General features: G+C 43.0%; 1 protein-coding gene and 1 pseudogene across 1 annotated transcript; one reads left to right on the top strand and one right to left on the bottom strand.

Moving 5' to 3' along the window:
• Positions 1–6,041: 6,041 nt before the first annotated feature.
• LOC124700833 (transcription factor UNE12-like) lies at positions 6,042–9,344 on the bottom strand. Its single transcript, XM_047232901.1, has 7 exons — positions 9,053–9,344; positions 8,836–8,928; positions 8,627–8,749; positions 7,868–7,933; positions 7,401–7,466; positions 7,232–7,306; positions 6,042–6,477 (listed from the first exon to the last, which is right to left on the bottom strand). Exons 1-7 carry the CDS (start codon positions 9,236–9,238, stop codon positions 6,247–6,249), a joined length of 840 nt encoding a protein of 279 aa, XP_047088857.1. The 5' UTR covers positions 9,239–9,344; the 3' UTR covers positions 6,042–6,246.
• On the top strand, positions 9,237–17,173 carry LOC124697693 (annotated as a pseudogene).
• Positions 17,174–17,740: the final 567 nt, after the last annotated feature.

The following is a 17,740-nucleotide window of genomic DNA, read 5'->3' as shown; positions in this document are numbered from 1 at the left end:
GCTATTGTTGTAGGGGAAGGAGGTGCGAGATCTGGATGTCTCCATAGAGGACAAGGTTTGCAAAAGGTATTGCACCGATGCCCAACTGTTGTTCATGTTTGAGGTGATTGATTCTTCATATTCACGAACTCGGGCTGCACATGGTCTGTGCGGTGCTGGTCAAGGTGACTCTCTGATCTGTGATAGCAGTGCCACTGGTGCACAAACTGCAATGCTAAATGAGAATTTCTATACAACTACACCTCTCCTCTCTCTCAAATTCCAATGCGCAGATTACCAACTGGAAATTTGTTTGTCGAGGTCAGCTTCTAATAAATGGAAAGGCAGATAAGATACACTCAGATTGAAAGACCTGCAGCACATGATAGTAATTAAATTATTACTATGATATATTAACTCCATTCTGAATTGTTACCACTGAAAAAAGTTGATACCAATTGGAGGAAAATGTATTGATCATTTAATTGTATATGGCCATAGTCATCGATATAAGCTTGACTCGTTGTTTGTATGTTCTGTAGTGAAAGAAAATGAGGATGGAAGCTGTACTTGCAGGCACACGTTGAAAGATCATGCTGTAGAGGTAAACTTGCATGGACATTTTCTTCTGATGAATGACTGCGTTTGGTTTGTGCAACTATTAGAGCTGCCAGCCTAGGTAGAGAGGAGAGCTGGACTTCAGGGATGTGAAATATATGAATGCGTTTTTTAGTATTCTTTTTTTTTTTTGCTGTGTGCATCCGTACTACCATTAGGGTATTACGTTGTTGCAGAGGCTGGGTGTAATTGGTATCTCTCGATATTAATATATTTCCTTTATCGAGAAAAATATAGCTGGTGTCTGAAGATTGGAAGAAATAATTAGACCCATTTGTAAATCTATATAGCATTATAACTAGAGTTATCTATTAACCAATCAACTCACGTAGTCACGTCCACAACAGTCACTCTGCAATATAACTTGATGTTGCATAACAACACTATCAGTTTCATCTATTTGTGAATGAGCTCTGATAGCCTCTCCAGATATTACATGAGTATTGTTTTTTTTTCGAAATGGGAAGTTAACCCCAGCCACTGCATCAAAGTGATGCACACGGCTTTAATATTACATCAGTATGCGATACATATAAAAACAAGTTAACCATGGAAGTAGCGAAGGTGCAACATTATTATTCACTTATTTCTGTTTCATACATGAAGAGATGCTATCAAAGATGTTCTTGTGATCATTTCACGTAGATTATTTGCATCTTCTGTAATCCTTTCTTTTACTTTAAAAATCACGATGTGAAGCTGGTATTGTATTATCTAAGCTCTGATTTTCCTTTGAGAATACACCAGGTTGAAGTTGTAAGGGTCCATGGGGCTCCAGGTTACTTGGTACCTGCATCCAGAGATAACACATGGTACTTCTATGATATTTTAGAAGGGTCTTGCCTCATGCAGGTCTGTACTTTGCATTAATTTCCATAAGCATGCATATGTAAATATTTACAGTTTTCACGTGTTGCTTCTCATGTTGGTGAGTCTTCTTGACAATATTGATATAACATAATAGCTTTCCGTCCTGAACTCATGATGGTTTTATCCTTGGAACAAGCACATATGAAGCTTCTGTCAAAATTTGGGATGTAAAAAATCAGGTAACATAGAGAAAAATATTCTTCATCAGCTTGCCATCCACTATGCCACTTATGATTATTATTTTTTATTCAAACATTGCAAAGTTTGGCGGCCATTTCCTTCTCAGAAACGGTTATTTCGTTGAGTTCCTCTTATTTTCGCTTAAGATTGTTCTGTGGCTTCCTTTGTCCAGATTTTGGTACAACTCAACAGGCATCGAAGCCTGGTTTGATGAACAGATGATTAAGCAAAGACCTATGTTCCTGTTTTTTCTTCACTCTAGAGTGGCATGAGAAGTGCAATCCGCCAAAATATTTTGAGGTTACATGCTGCTATCACCAATTGACTGTCAGAAAATAAAATGGTAATTGATGCTGAAAACATGTTCCTATTTACTCGCCTAAGTTATCCTTATAGATCACTCGATTAGCAAAAGCCATTTGTGCTATCAATTGTAGGATGCAATACAAGGCATCACGGTGTTCCCGGCAAGGGTCATGAAGCTTACACTGACAAATCATGTATAGTACAATTGTATGGACCTATCTTTTGTCCTTATGCACGACGACGTGATTTGTTCTTATATTTGTTGTGCTCACAATATATATTTTTTACTTTGAATTTAATTAGAAAATTGTGTCATGTAGCTTTATCATACATATACATCTGCCATGATTCGGTGTGTCAATGATAATTATAATGCGGCCATGATCCTTGTGTCAATCATCATATTCTTTATCCTCACTTTTTATATGACGACAAGAGAAGTTACCTTTGTTTTCAAATAATAGAAGAGACAAATATTGCCGTTGCACTCAGTGAAAAATGTATTTCCGTATGGATATTTTATGACATCATCTATCGTTATAGGTGAGAAAATTTTCATTTGTAAATTATGACATCATCTCTTGTGATACGGAATGGTCATTTCATACATTTGATAATTTTTTTTAAAAGGTGCCGAGCCGACTTTGGAAGCGTTGACAATTGGAGGGGAAGAAAGGCAAGGGAAAATGAGGAAAAATATAAGTGGAGGAACGGGGAGAAAATTTTCATGTTACTATATGAACCGATATTTGTTACTATATGAATGGAAACCACATGCCATGTGTTCGCACAAAATTTCAAATTAGAGCGATTGTTTGATTGGTGGCTATCATTTTTATTCCGTAGCAACGCACGGGCATTCAACTAGTAAATATAGGATGGTTGTACCTTTTTGTTTTGACGCATGGTTGGCAACCAAATTTGAATGTGGAGGCATTAAATGGACATCCACATTTCGAACAACTAAGATTTTGCCCTTAAAACAGCTTAAATTTTGTAAGCCATTGTTTCTTATCGCGGAAAATATGTACTTCGTAAGACTTTTTTTTGTGACTAGGAATCAAAGTTGTGGCACCGCATGTGTCGGTGCCAGCAGCGATGGCGTCATTTCCCTCATTGGAGGCACATGTCGTGGAGCTCCGTAAGGTGGGTCTAGGCATTGCAGTAGAAATCCATATCTCTAATTCCTATGTCGCGAACTTCTTGGAGGTGTCGTCTTGGAGGCTCAGTACGACAGGTGGCATGATGTGCTTGTCTCATCATTGGATCGGTGGATGTCAGGGCAAGCAGTTGCTTTTTTTGCGAGCTGAGGTGATGACCTTAGAACCCATGGTAGGCATCGATGGGCAGATCCATTGTTTGCACCGCTTGGGTGGCATTCTTGTCCCCGGGAGCGGCTAGATGTCGAGATGACAATCCCATAAACTTGGCTTTGTCAATGGCGTAAACCTCGTGTCGTATGGGTGACATGGTTGCCTTTGATGCTGCTACGTGTTGTGGTGGTGTTGCTCTCCTGAAGGGTCGGCTTCTTCATTTTTGTTGGAGGGTTTCGGGCTTGTTCTTCCCATAGCAGTCATGACGGCTTTGCTGAGAGGTCATCCGGTCTTCGCGGATTCCCGTTGATTAACAATGCAATATTTTCTTAATCAGTGGAATAATCAAAGCTCGTGCCTCGTTTCGGTAAAACGGTATGCCATGTAAGAATATAAGCCGCCCGTGGAATATTCCGGATAACAATGTCACGCGAACCAAGATCCAGCCGCAGTTTTGGCAGAGTATGTCCGACGACGTATAGTTATCTCTAACACTGTTATGATCCTCTCGTATTTAGACGACCTGATGACTTGATCGGAATGTTGCTGTCCAGTGACACGTGTCCATCGCTGATTAAATGGGATGGTGTCTACCATTATCGGACTTTTATCGCTGTTGGCAGACAACAGAGAAACAATCAGGCATGAACAGTTACAGCTTTCATTTTTTCCTGGCAGGAATTTCATTACCAGTTGAGCAGAGCAAATCATGAGCGGAAAAAAATTTGAGACAAGATTTGTCAGGATGCGAAATCAGTTCTCTGTGGAGCCAAGTGTCATTGGTGCACGTTATGAGCACTAGGTTCTGTAGTTAGGAGTTAGGACAAAGGACTACAGTACATCATCACAGAGATAATCTGACCATGTCAATTAAGCACAAAGCTGAGAAACGGTCCTCTGCAACACAGCTCAAACATGAATAATCTTACACAAATGGCGGCAAAATACACAACACCTCTACAGAGGCATGGAAGTAACAATCTTGATTGAAAAGTGAAAACCAATATTTCAGCCTGGTAGAAAAAGAAATGCAGCGGTCCCTTTCTAGTAGAATAGTTCCAGCTAAACTATTGTGCCGAACAAGCTAAGTTTTCAAAAACAATATCCTGGGTAAATTTCCTTCAACGGAGACCCGACAACCAGGGTCTGAAAGATCTTTGCTAACCAACATGAAAAAGGAAAATTCTACTTTTTGTCAAATAAAGGCCGAAAGACACTTGGCCAGGTACTAGTAAAGTCCCCGAGTATAGTACTCACTACAAAACCCCATGAAAGTAGTAAAAAACAAGCACGACCATTTAGCATGAACAATTAAAACTTCATTTTGTCTGGCAGTAATTAGTTGGATTATTAGCATCAGTTCTTCAGAATGATATAACATATTGTATGGAGAGAAAAACACATGTAGCACGTCAAACATGAAACTACCGGAAACCCCGCATAGTCAGCGCTGTATCTACACAACTCTGACAGAAGTTTCATTCTTTCTTCAGTATGATGTACTAGAAGAAAAGCAATTCTCTGTCGAGCCAAGTGTCCAAGTGCAGGATATGAGCACCTTATAGATTAAGGAGTCAGGACAAAGGACTGCTGCACAGATAACAGATAAATGTTGATAGAGGATTAGAAGGTGTACTATTACTTGGTCAATTGTAATCAGAATAAATAGATCACCAAAGACCACTAACCTGGGAAACTGTTTTCTGCAATACACCCCAATATAACAAATAATCTGCAAACAAATGGTGGCCAAATGCATAGCACTCCTACAGAAGCAATACGAAAGTAAAAATTTGGACTGAAAACCGGTATCTCAGCCTGGTAGAAATAGAAGCGCAGCAGTCCCTTTCAAGTAGAATAGTTTCCAGCTAAGCAATTGTGCCGAACAAGAGAACTTTTTAAAAACAAGATCCTGGGTAAATTTCCTTCAATGGAAAGCAGACAACCATGGTCCGTAAAGATCTTTTCTAACCAACATGAAAAAGGCGAATTTGGCTTTTGTCCAACAAAGAGAAAGAAACTTGGCCAGGTACTACTAAAGTCGTGTATAGTCTCTGCAAAACCACATGAAAGTTGTAGCAACATGCAAGCGCATATCTACACAGTGAAATATTTACAGTCACATGTAATGATGCAAACAAACAAATCACACAATATCATTCCGTTGTCCAGGCTGTAGATTCTCAATAGTCCACAAACTCAGGAAACCTTGCGATTACGGCAGTGAACAGCACAACAAAACAGCTGTTCCCCACACATAAGTTGGCAAAACAAATCTGGGGAGGTAGATAATTATAGAAACAATACTTTTTATGGGCTAATCAACAATAGAAGAGAAAACTTTATATGGCAGTTCTTATCAAGAGTAATAAAGAAAAGTAGTGCACATAGATAGCAGACCCACTAGCAAGCGGATTCACGCACGCTCAGCCTCAATTGACCAAAGCCTCCGTCTCCACTATGGAGAAATGAAGATGAGAAGGAACATCACCATCAACACCACCTCCCATTCCATCTCGTGTTCAAATTTCGTCAACCGTTTGTGCAGGTTGCAGACACACGCATACATCAATCAATCTCTTTTTGATTAGTCCAAACACCCACTACCGAAAAAGCAGCCCCCACCACAAAGTGTATGGCTAGTGCACTACAGACCCGAAAAGGAAGAAACAATATGAGAGCATGCAAGACTCTTTTGTAGCTCTCTCCATCACTCACACTCATAGGGGTATTGGAAGATGTAGGAGCATGATCAGGTTATTGCTTACCATATCCTTGAGATTAAAGCACCTTTGAACAAAAGATGGAAAGGGGTAGGTGACATCATATACCATCGGTACAACTTTGAGTGGAGAGGATCTTATAGGTCTTTTCTTGCCTCCTTGTTAGTGAACCAAAACGAGCTGTTTTATCTTACACTTTGATAGGTTGGTGGCTACTAGCAGCTGGAGAGATGCGTGTTACAGTTGCTGTTACTATACTAGGACGTAGCATTCGGTTCAGGCTTCACTGGTTGGCCATCTTGTGAATGTTGTGTGTCGTAGATTGCCATGGCAAGAGAGATTGGCATCATGCAGAGTGCCTTGGATTGGAGAAATTGCATTGCGGCACCAATGTCCTCGTCCATTAGCTTTGCTACCTGCTTTTCTGTGCCATCCGTTGACCACTTTTCCCAAATCTGCTGTTTGGTTCCACTATCACTTGCTTCCCCCTAACGAAATTAAAGCAAGATACATTTCAACAACCAAAAGATATGACAATGTATGTATGTCGAGATGGAAAAGGACTTCCAAATTTATTCTTCAACTCAAGGTACGATTGTTCAAGAATTAGTAGAATGATGCACAGTACGTATAACTATGAAGCTAATGGACAAACGAGTTTCACTCGCAACGACAAATAGATTGTGAAATGAATGAAAATTGAAGAAATGGAAATAAGGTACTGAATTTGCCTAGAAGAAAGCGAGGAAATTCAATAAAATAGATGTTGATAACGATTTTTTTTAGTTAGGAAAGTGGGATGGTTATCGCAGGGAAAAACTAATACTTATATTGTATTTGGATAGCAATGCTCAGTACAAAAAAACTAAGATACAAATGCACTTTGGATACTCCATTTGATGCCAATCAGTGATATAGGAAAGACAGAACGACAGAAAGGAAAAGAGCAAGGGGAAGAAAACAATGAAAAACATTTCAAGGACATACACAACAAGAAAATTGGTAAGTGACATACAGAAACACACACAAAAGCAGCCAGCTCTATGTTTTTAACAGACAAGAGTTTTGGTGCTAATATGGTGATGCCTTGTTTCTGAATATTGATGCAGAAGAGAAAAAAACTCAGGAGAAACTTGAGATAACTATCAAGCCTAACTTAACTGAATTGCAGTAAAAAAATCTGAAGAAGGCAAAAGTGCTCAATGTATATTGGCCAATAGTCAGTTTGTGGTATTTTTTTACCTTAACTGAAAGTGGAATGTCAGCAACCAGCTGCGCGACAGCACCAGCACCACCCAATCTGCTCATGCTTAAAACCTAACATCACAACATCAAGGTTGTATCAAACAATTGAAAACACAATGATGGTTGATGGTTCATAACTTCATATATAATAGCACATGGACCTTACCTTCACTTGAAGCCTAAGGAACTTCACATAATCTAGGATCTCATCTAGCATTGCTGCCCTATCTGTCTGCATGTAGTTAAAAAGAAAGAATCAGAAATGTTTTAGTCGTCATAATTTGCAGTTGCAGTTCTTAAAATTATATACTTTGATGTTACATAGTAACAACTAAAACTCCGCATGTGGCTGTTACACAATCATTCTTCTTCTTTTATTTATATATAATTATCAGCTACACACATGATTATCTCAGAAGGGTGCCATACTGGTCTCAGCGTGATGGATTATAATATTTTCTAAGACGAAAAGTTATTGGCCAAGAAAAGAAGCGCATATAATAATCTAATGTTACCAGCACATCATGACCTGAGACAACTTGCTGAAATTCTGTCAAGTGTCAATGGCAGGCATGTGAACCGTAGAAGTCTTTACCTATATAATAACATCTTCAAGTATACTAACATGATTACCTTGTTCGTATTGGGGACCAATTCCTGTAGGGCCCTCATCCTTTCCGCTATTCTCTCTCTTCTTAGCTGCATCGAAACAACATGGTTCAAAATACTGCTGAATAAACAAGCACCTAGCTAGCAGGAATGTAAATAGTAAGAAAACATTTATATAAATATAAAACTTGGAGACAACAGCCAAACACAGTTCTACAACTGCTAGAAACATGATAAACAAGTCCAAAGAATGTAGCCTGCCATAAAGCAGTAGTATTCTGTAGCTGTATGAAATTAGAGAACATTCAGTGCCTAACAGGATTACATGACAAAAGAATCATCAAAGATAGGGGACATCCCATGTAGTACAACCACATGGCAATTGTGACTTTGTGAGCCTTAGAGAAAATGCCAAATGCATCGGCCAAATGTCTATCCATCATCTAGCTAACTCAACACACTGGTTTTGAAAGCATGTGATGACTTGCCGGGCAAGTGAAAAAATATATGGAAATCCTGCCGCTCCAGCGCCAAGTTGAAGCCGATTGCTCAATCACGGATTTACACTGTTCATGGCAAACAGGTACATATCGAGCAAAGGCTCTTAGGGCCTTAGAGGTCACAGATCCAGTTGAGTCGAATTAACCCATGTTTTATACCCCACACCAAAATCCAACACTTGAAAACAGCATGGATGCATGGTAGTGGCTTATGCAGGGCACGGAATAAAATATATCGAAATGCCCTGAGCTACGGGGTATGCAGTTTAATGAATTTGATTACCCTCTCTGCTATGCTGTGGGGATCGGTCGCCTGGCCTCGACGCGCTCGCACCTTGGGCCTAGGCGCCGGAGGCTGAGGCCCACCGGCTGATCCGCCCTGCTTCGACTGCTGCGCGTGGAACATCTGAAATCCAAAACAAGATACAGTACAATTGTCACAAATTCAAACTGAAACACGGCATAACCTGTTTGCAAAAAAGGTATATATACCTGGGGAGGATGGGTGGGGCGAAGGTGCGGCGGTTGCAAGCCACCGCCGAAGACCGGCGGGAAGAGGCCGGGGAGCTGCACGGCGTCCCGGTCCTGCAGAGGCGAGCGATAAGCCTAGCACGGCACACGCGCTCTGGTTCAGCTCAACGAGGAGGAAGAGGGCCAGCGCAAAAGGCGAAGAATATAAAGGGGGAAAGTGGAGAGGGAGCTCACTCACCGCCTTGTCGGCATCGTCTCCGATGCCCCCCCTGCCCCCGGAGGCGTCCGCCGCGGCGTCGAGGCTGAGGTCGAGGGAGAAGGGCTGGTCGCCGGAGGGGCGGCCGGCGGCGGAGAGGGAGTTGGTGAGGGAGAAGAACTGGTCGAGGAAGTCGTCCTCCGGGTTCTGCGGCGGCTGCCCGGCCATGCCCGGCGACGCGGCCGTCCGCCGGCGGGAGGCGGCAGCGGCCGAGCTGGGGTTGCTGCTCTCGGCTGCCGGCTCGGAGGGCGTTCGTTTTCTCGGCGGGTGTGAAGTGGTGGGGATCGAGGAAGAGTGTTCGCTCGCTCGCTTCCATTTATTTACTCGCAGTCCTAGGCTTGTAGACCAGACTGGGCCATATGGGCCGTATGGGCCTATGCGATTTGATAGACTGGTAGAGGTAGGTTATGGGTATGAAATATTTCGGCCCCGAGTAGAAACCCAGAAAAAGGGAGCGTCTGCAAGCCCAGGAAGAAAGTGCAGCCACTGCCCGTTTGTGTTTCTTGGTTCATCGAGAATTTCCTCACGTAAAAAAAATTTGCTCTACCCACAAAAGATAAAAAAGAATTTCGGTCGATCAGCCGTTGCTCCTGCTCTTCCCCTTTTCAACTGCACTTCAAGCAAAAAACTTAGCCTCGAAAGTTGCAGCTAATAGGTTGAAGTATGTGGGTATGTTTATTGGTGCATCTAAAACAGTTCTTTCAAGCCCGGTGAAGAAAGCTAGCGTCTCCTCATCCTCGCCTCCTCCATAGGTCGAGTCCGCGTTGGGAAGGGTGGGGAACGCGATGGAGTTTTTAGACGAAAGTAGAGTTTCCACGATGGAGTTTTGGTAGCCCTTTTATTTTTTGCCCCAGCTTAGTGGAGATGACATCATCTATAATAAGTGATTTTCGGCCCCTTCGCTTAACGACGGTATCTCTTTCACTACGTCAATGGTGGTGTTAGAAGATTAAAATTTGTATTCGGATCCTTCTTCGTCAGATCGATTTTGGAACATTTCATGGTTTGCACGAAGAGATTGTTCTTGCAATATTTGTCCTGCTATGTTCTCGACCAGGGGCGGAGCTGGAGAGAACATGTCCCTGATGCACAGCTAAGCTTGAAGCCTTGTTTTACTTATATTTCTGCCTCCCTGATGCACATTTCAATGCCTAACCTGATGCACTACCTCTAATTTAGCTCATAAGTAGTAGTAAAAAAAATTCTTACCCTGATGCATGTGCATCAGGGTCAACACAAGCAGATCCGCCCCTGTTCTCGACTCCCTAGCGACGTCGACTAGGATATTTGGGTTTTTCCTGGCATACCGGTGTCAGTACACTCAGTGGTGAAGGACGATAGAACAAACTCTAAAAAAAATGATGTAAATAAAAAATAGTCTGCAAATATTTATGATATATATGATTAAAACACAATCACGTATACAATAAAAGTAGAAACATATTTGATTATAAGTGTAACCTACGAACATATCAATAATGCTAGCTCAATAGCAAAGCATTACATTTCTAAAAAAATCTTCTATAATTTTATGGATCGACACTTTTGAATATCTCTCGGTCGCTTCGCAACTCGGTCTTGATGATACTTGTCAGCGAGAAAATCGCTTTTAATTGTTATCTTCGCCACTGTTAAAAACAATGTTTAGGAAATAACTTATCGGTTTCAACTCGGTCGACCGATGAATAGCGATTAATGAGCAAATAGGCTAATAATCAGTTAATCGGCTAATCGGTGACCCACTGAGTAGCGATTAATCGGTCGGCTAATCGATGAATCAGTCGATTTTTTTTTAACGGTGGTTAAAGCAACGCCAACTCAATGGGGTGATAATGTTGTTGGTGAAACATGACGTTGCCATTCAAAATTGAAGAAATCTCTTAAGTCTCTTGTGTATTAATAATGAATAGCTCAAGGTTATCTTTTATATAATAAGAGGTATGATAAATCTCTGTAAGAAAATCAATCTTATTCACATTGAAATGAGTCTTGTTTTTTAATGTATTTTTTGTTTTTGGTTTGAAGTTATTTTGCGCAGTGTTCACTAAAACAAGCATAACTTTCTCACAGAGAATCCATTTTCGACGTATAACCACTGAAATTATTCAAAAGAAACAAGTGCATCTCAATGTATTCACCAAAAATCAAGGTAGGGAAGCTGTCATACCTTGCCCTAACGGGAGCTTCGCCCCAATGGCTACGCATGTGCATGTAGCCTTGGCATTGTGACTCAGATTAAAATTAATTGAATTACCTTCATTGCTACATGGATATAATTTGGTATCTATAATTATTTTCCTTCAAGTGTCTTCGAAAATGTACAATGTTACGTTATAGAAGAAGAATTTGAAGTTTCGGAAGATTTGCACTTCTTTTAAATTTTATTTTATAATCACTTGAGATAACTCATGTATCTCTCCTACATACTATTTGCCACTACAAATATATATGCTATTTATTGTTAAGAAAAATGTTCTTCCAAATATTTGAAGGACCAAATTTAGAAGAGGGTACAAGGTTGGAAGAAACGAATCACGTCGGCTGGCGGTACATAGATCTTGATCAAATCGGTAGCGATGTTATCGCTACATACTCTATTGGTTATTTTAAGTTGCCGTATGGTATTTTCCTTCACATTAATTTGCTAATCAGGAGTTTTTGGTGGGAAAGCAAAGAAATTAAAATGAAACCGCATTGGTTCTCACGAGTGTTAGACTCTTGCATAACCCAGACTCATTGGGTGCAAGGGTTCTCAGGTTGCTGAGCTCAAATGGCGCCAGACTTAGCTGTGCCATTTTGCTTCAAGACAATTGATTTAAATTTCTTATTTGCTGGGAATTCTCATTGGACCGAGGATGATATCAAATCTTCTATATTCTTATGGATGTGGATATGAATAAAAGAGAATCTTTGGACCCGTGATATTTCTGGTGTGCCACTATGTTGAGTTTAATATTTGTGAAACGGTGTTCCACAAGTATTATACCAATGACTTCGCACTATAACATGGAGTGGTGTGCTTGATCATTGCATATATCATATGCACACATGAAACACATAGAAAACATGATTATACTAGCCAAATAACCATATCTTTCTACAGAGCAAAGTACCATACTATTTAGTTTCGGTTTGACCAACCTAGAGAAACAAGGTTAGGAGACTCTCTAAGAAATTGCAGTCCATTTGTTTCCGGTTGCTACAGTGTTAAATTATTGTTTGAGTTGTTTGATGGGAAGTCTTTAATGTCTCTAGGATAAGTTTATAGGCTAACTAACTAATATCGGTTTATTTATTACCTGAATCCCACTATTAGTATATGCCTTCTGTTTTTATTTACTTTGCCTTTTCGGTTTAGTCAAGGTCAAACTTTGTAATGTTTGATTATAGGAACAAATCTCAACATCTATAAAAAAAGCATATAATATTAAATTATACTTTATGATAATTCCAATACCATAGATTTTATAGTGTAGATGTTAATTTTGAAAAAAAATAGTCAAATTTTACAATGTTTTACTTTGATAAACCCAAAATGCGAAGTAATAATTAAAAACGGAGGGAGTAACAAAATGATGTTCCCACTGACTTTAAATTCTTAGACGATCACTGAAGTGATGGTAATTCAACTTTTTCGAAAAACATCTATCTAGCAACATCACATTGTTCGCCTGGTATACTAAAATTCTAATCAACACTATGAAATCTATGTGTGGACAGTAATGTGAATCAAGTACTTGGTCAATTTTGCATCAAGGTCCATGTTTGTCGAAATTCACCCAGAAGCGAAGTTGTAGTACAAAAGATAAGTTTAAAATATATGCTTGCAGGTGAGAGATATATGGCATTGATCATGGACATCACCGCCGTTTTATCAAATACCCCCTCCTCCAAAATATAGTGTATATAGTTTTTTCAAAAATGTCAAACCATATAAAGTTTGACCAAGAATGTGGATTTTTTTATTAGTATCTAGAATATCAAATCAATATCAGTAATTAGATACATTGTCATGCATATTTTTGTAAGATATAACTTTTGTATTGTGCATACATAATTCTCTCGATAAACTTGGTAAAAACTGATGAAGTTTGTAACTTTTGAAAAAAAACATGCATTATATTTTATGGTAAGGAGAGAGTACTTGTAGAAAAACTCAAAACTCATTAGTAGGTACTAGTTAAATATACCTGCTAGCGCGTTGGACCTGTGTCCCATGTGGGAATCCAATCGCAAATTCCGTCCTTGGCGGTTTGCCGGTTTCCTAGTGTAAAGTGCATCCGATTCCTATCCCAGTTCGAAATAGATATAAATCCAACGAGTCCCCGTGCACCCCGACTTGAAAACGGACGCGGCTTGCCTGCGCCCGGCGTGTGCGACCATCCGTGCGCCCGACGTACTTGGCATCTATCTAACGGTTCCACGATTGTCCTCTCGGTTCGTACTTCTGCGTGAGTGTTTCCGTTCCGAGGAAAAATAGAAATACAGTTAAATACAAAACTTATACTGGCTTGGAGTCGCCGGCTCGCCGCGGTACCTTCCTGCTCAACGGTTTTTGCCGTCTCAGAGTCCAGGACGTGGTGAGCACGGCCGTGCTGTCACCGCCGGCGCGACTGCAAACAGCTCGCCGTTGGCGGCAAACTCTCTCGGAACGCCCGACGAATTTCTCCTGGATTGAGAATATGCAGGCTGAGACGTCCGATCATCGCACCAAATTTCTGCAAGCAGTCCCCAGTTTTTCAATTACTCGTCGTGATGAATTGCTCTGTCTCCTATGATCTATTTCCCTCTATCAATTTCAGGATCGTGCAACTAAATTGCTGTCCCCGGTACCTTCTTCATCGTCGCCGAGCAGCCGGCCACCACAGTGAATTTGCTACGGCCATTCAGTTTGACATAATATTGTTTGATCTTGTGTCACCCCTCAAGTTTGATAGAAAATCCACACGTTTGTAACAGGCACGGCAACCGGCCATTGCCAACGCTTCTCGATTGCAGAGCTCTTGACGTTTCAGGATTCAGCTCGTCGGCGTTGAAGCTCCTTAATCATATGCAGCCCTCTTCCTTGGTGTCATTGTTCATGGGAGCGATGCCGCCGCCGGTGAAACAGCAGGCCGATATGAGATCGTCTGCAGTCAGCGCAACCTGCTCATCTTGATTGCGTTCTAGTCCTTCCGATGGCGGTGACGGCGCTGATGTCCAAAGCGGGCCGGCGTAGCCGCGTCGCCGGGCCGCACGAGCACAAGATTTATTGCGGTACTCGTATCAATTGGGCTACGTGTATTACGGGGTGAGATTCACTGTATAACTTTTGATCTGTTTTCAGACGAAAAGCACGAACGGACAGAACAAGCGCGGAACCGTTAGATGGATGCAAGTACGTCGGGCGCACGGATGGTCGCACACGCCGGGCGCAGGCAAGCCGCGTCCCTTGAAAACACGAGTATTTGCCTGCGCCGCCGTACACACAAACCTCGCTGGGGAACGCCGAAGTTGAAGGAACTATGAGAACATAGGTCGCTTCGTTCCATTGACTGATTGACCTCAATTGGCCGTTGAAGATGCGTGGCAGCAACAGGATGGGGGAGGATATGTCTACGGAGGTCAACAAGACGATGACGAAGATCGGTTACGGGGCGTCGCTTCCGTATGAGATGATCGTAGAGGTGCTCCAGTGGCTCCCCGTCAAATCCGTCTTCCGCTTCCAGGCCGAGCTCCTCTCCTCCGACGAGTTCCACAGCCTCCACACGGCCGCAAGCCGAGCACCACCGAAGCTGATTTACATCTCACCCACCGCCGGATTCGACTCCACCGCGGTGTACTCGTGCCCCTTCTCGTCATCATGCCGCCCCAGAGATCGGGGGAACCTGCTCTTCACCATTGACGGTGCCCGTGGCAACTGCTTGGAAGTAGTGACGCCCGCATCGTGCCATGGCCTCATCCTTCTGTACGACGCCGTCACCACGGCTTACTACATCTGCAACGCGGCCACGCGGGCAGCCACGCGGCTGCCCCTTTCAACTAACGATGCATCCAGGTCCACCACCGGGCTGGGGTTCGATGCCCGCACAAAGGAGTACAAGGTCGTGAGGCTCATCAATGGGTTGTGCCATCACAAGGACGAAATCAGGTGCGAGGTGTACACGGCCGGAAGTCGCTACGGCGATTGCTGGAGGCCGGTCGCCGGAGGAGTTCCCGCCGACTTGCGCCCGTTGGTATGCGCCGCTGTCATCAACGCATCAATGAACAAGTTACCGCCCGTGTTCGCCAACGGTTCCCTGCACTGGTTGCTGGATCCTACGAAACCGGGAGTTGCTGTCATATCCTTCTCCATCACGGACGAAACCTTCGCGTGCATCCCGTCACCTCCCTTCTGGGTGCCAGGAGCATGCCCGGCCTCCAACCCTTGGTCAACAGCGGAGCACCTAGTGGAGATGGATGGCCAGCTCTGTCTAGCCAGTGACCTTCGAAACAAAGACACTTTGGAGATCTGGCAACTGCGCGACTATAGCTCGGGGCACTGGTCGCTGAATCATCGAATCAGTTTATCCGGACCGTTGGAAAGACATCTAATCAAGCCACAACCTGCCAGAGTTATTGGCAATTGCGGGTCATCATCAGGGAGGAAAATTATCATTGTTACTTGCAACCACAAGGTTGACAACAAGTTTGAGAAACAGGTTCACACCTATGACCCTAAATCTGAAGCTCTAGAGACCATCCTTTCGGTCGTGGAGACACACTCGTCTCCTCACTATCAGCGCCCTAGCTCAAGGTTCAGTGTCGTCCAAGAGACCCTTGCTCCCGTACATAAAACAGATGAAGAGATTGCCTCGTCGTCCGCCCGGGCTAAGGCGACCAGAGATATCCTACTCCGCCTCCCAGCTAAATCAGCAATGCGCTCCAAATTGGTCTGCAAGCAGTGGCTCAGATTGATTGAGAAACAAAACTTTATCGACTCATATTTTGAACATAAGAACATGCAGGATAAAATTAAAAGGCCAAAGGTCATGCTTGTGGGCAAGGGCACTGGACGATCGGGTTTCAGTTTTGCTCCATTGAATATATATATGCCTCGGAGGGTCTCCTAGCCACGGTACATTGCTTGATAGAAAGGTGGTTTGCTCTAAGCCTTGCCATGGACTGAACCTGGTAAGCACCGAGACAGCGAACTATCTCTGCAACCCATGTACAGGTTTCCACAGGTCCTTCGCTAATGGGGGGTGGGAACTAGACCTAGCCTGGAGAATGCCAAGTGCAGAAGAGCATGCTTTCACTGTCGGCAACAAGAACGTTGGCTTGACTTTTGACCCTTTGATTCGTGACCATGTTGTGGTGGATATCTTCTATGGCCTCAAGGACTTCGAGTCTCGTATGTATTCCTTGGATTGCGTATTACAGTGGTGCGGCTCCAGAAATATGGCTCGTTCGAACTACGTACCTCCTCTGCCTGTGAATGATATGCCGCCTGCCTATCTTGATGGGATGCTGTACTGGATGAGTGAACCAAGGCTGGGTGAGAGCCACGAATGGGCAGTTATCTCTTTCGACATCATTACAAAAATGTTCGATGTTATCCCTTGCCCTTCATGGTTTCGCACATGGCATAGCAGAAACCGTTGTCGTGCATTTGTGGTCGAGCTCGCCGGAGCGTTATGTGTTGTTCTAGCAGACCCGGTAGCAGACAGTCTGGATGTATGGAAGCTAGAGCACGGCCAATGGGGCAGAGCATACACAATTCACTTGAAAGAATATCCTGACTACTCCGACAAGACAAATGTTGTGGTGCCATTAGCTGTTGACCCTGATGGTGGGAGGATCCTGCTCAACACAGGGAAGAAAATTGGTTTATATGATCCAGTGGAGCAAACAATTCAAGATTTGTATTCACTTGATCAGGTGCCGGTTGTCGGAAGTAAACCCCACAATAACGCAGTAGACATGCCTTCATCTTCGTCAGGGAATAGTTTGACATGCTCTAAAGATCAGCCAGGGGAGGTGACAAAAATAATGGATACTAGTAGTATGCCCTTCGTTCCCATGTTGTATGAGGAGAGCTTGGCATGTTACTCCCGTGTGGCCAAATTAAACTTTCTATGGTGATAGATTCTGAAGGAACCTCGGTTTCTTCATAAATATGTTTTATTTTATTAAATTTCTTGTGGTGGTACATTCTCAACTTGTCAAGGTAGCCTCCTTTCTTCATAAATATGTATTTATAAAAGCTTATTCTCGTGCAAATTCAAATGATTTGGCCATTTGCGTTGCTGGTGGTAGAGAAGGAGACATGAAGAAATAATGTCGGCGGCGATGCCCACGCGCGCGCGCACATCCTCTACCTCGAAGCACATATCACCACCAACAGACTACACATATCTAACCCCCCCCCCCCCCCCCCCACCCAACATAATCAACAATGAACACAGGGGATCTACAACAGGACTGACAATATCGAAGAGCACAGAAGCAGGAAATCGAGGGGATATAGAAGCCATACCTCAAGTGGCGGGCTTGTTTTCGACGTTCATGAACAACAACTCTGTCCGCTGCACATCGGGCAACCTCCCGGTCCACAACGCTCCGCAGAGCTGTCTGACCCAGCTGCGGACACAACTCTCCCTTCGAATAGGATAGCGCGCAATCGCGGGGCAACACCACTCCCTTTGTCGT

This window comes from Lolium rigidum, chromosome 3 (genome assembly GCF_022539505.1).
Source record: "Lolium rigidum isolate FL_2022 chromosome 3, APGP_CSIRO_Lrig_0.1, whole genome shotgun sequence".
Classification (NCBI taxonomy): Eukaryota; Viridiplantae; Streptophyta; class Magnoliopsida; order Poales; family Poaceae; genus Lolium; species Lolium rigidum.
Note: the sequence above shows the minus strand (reverse complement) of the source record. Positions and strands in the feature narration are given on the sequence as shown.

Bases quoted from the DNA above. Each gene is read 5' to 3' on its own strand.
- LOC124700833 (XM_047232901.1), bottom strand. From the start codon at position 9,238: ATGGCCGGGCAGCCGCCGCAGAACCCGGAGGACGACTTCCTCGACCAG. The intron at 7,307-7,400 runs GTAAGGTCCATG...TTGTGATGTTAG, and splicing joins TCCTTAGGCTTCAAGTGAAG to GTTTTAAGCATGAGCAGATT. The intron at 6,478-7,231 runs GTAAAAAAATAC...TAATTTCGTTAG, and splicing joins ACATTCCACTTTCAGTTAAG to GGGGAAGCAAGTGATAGTGG.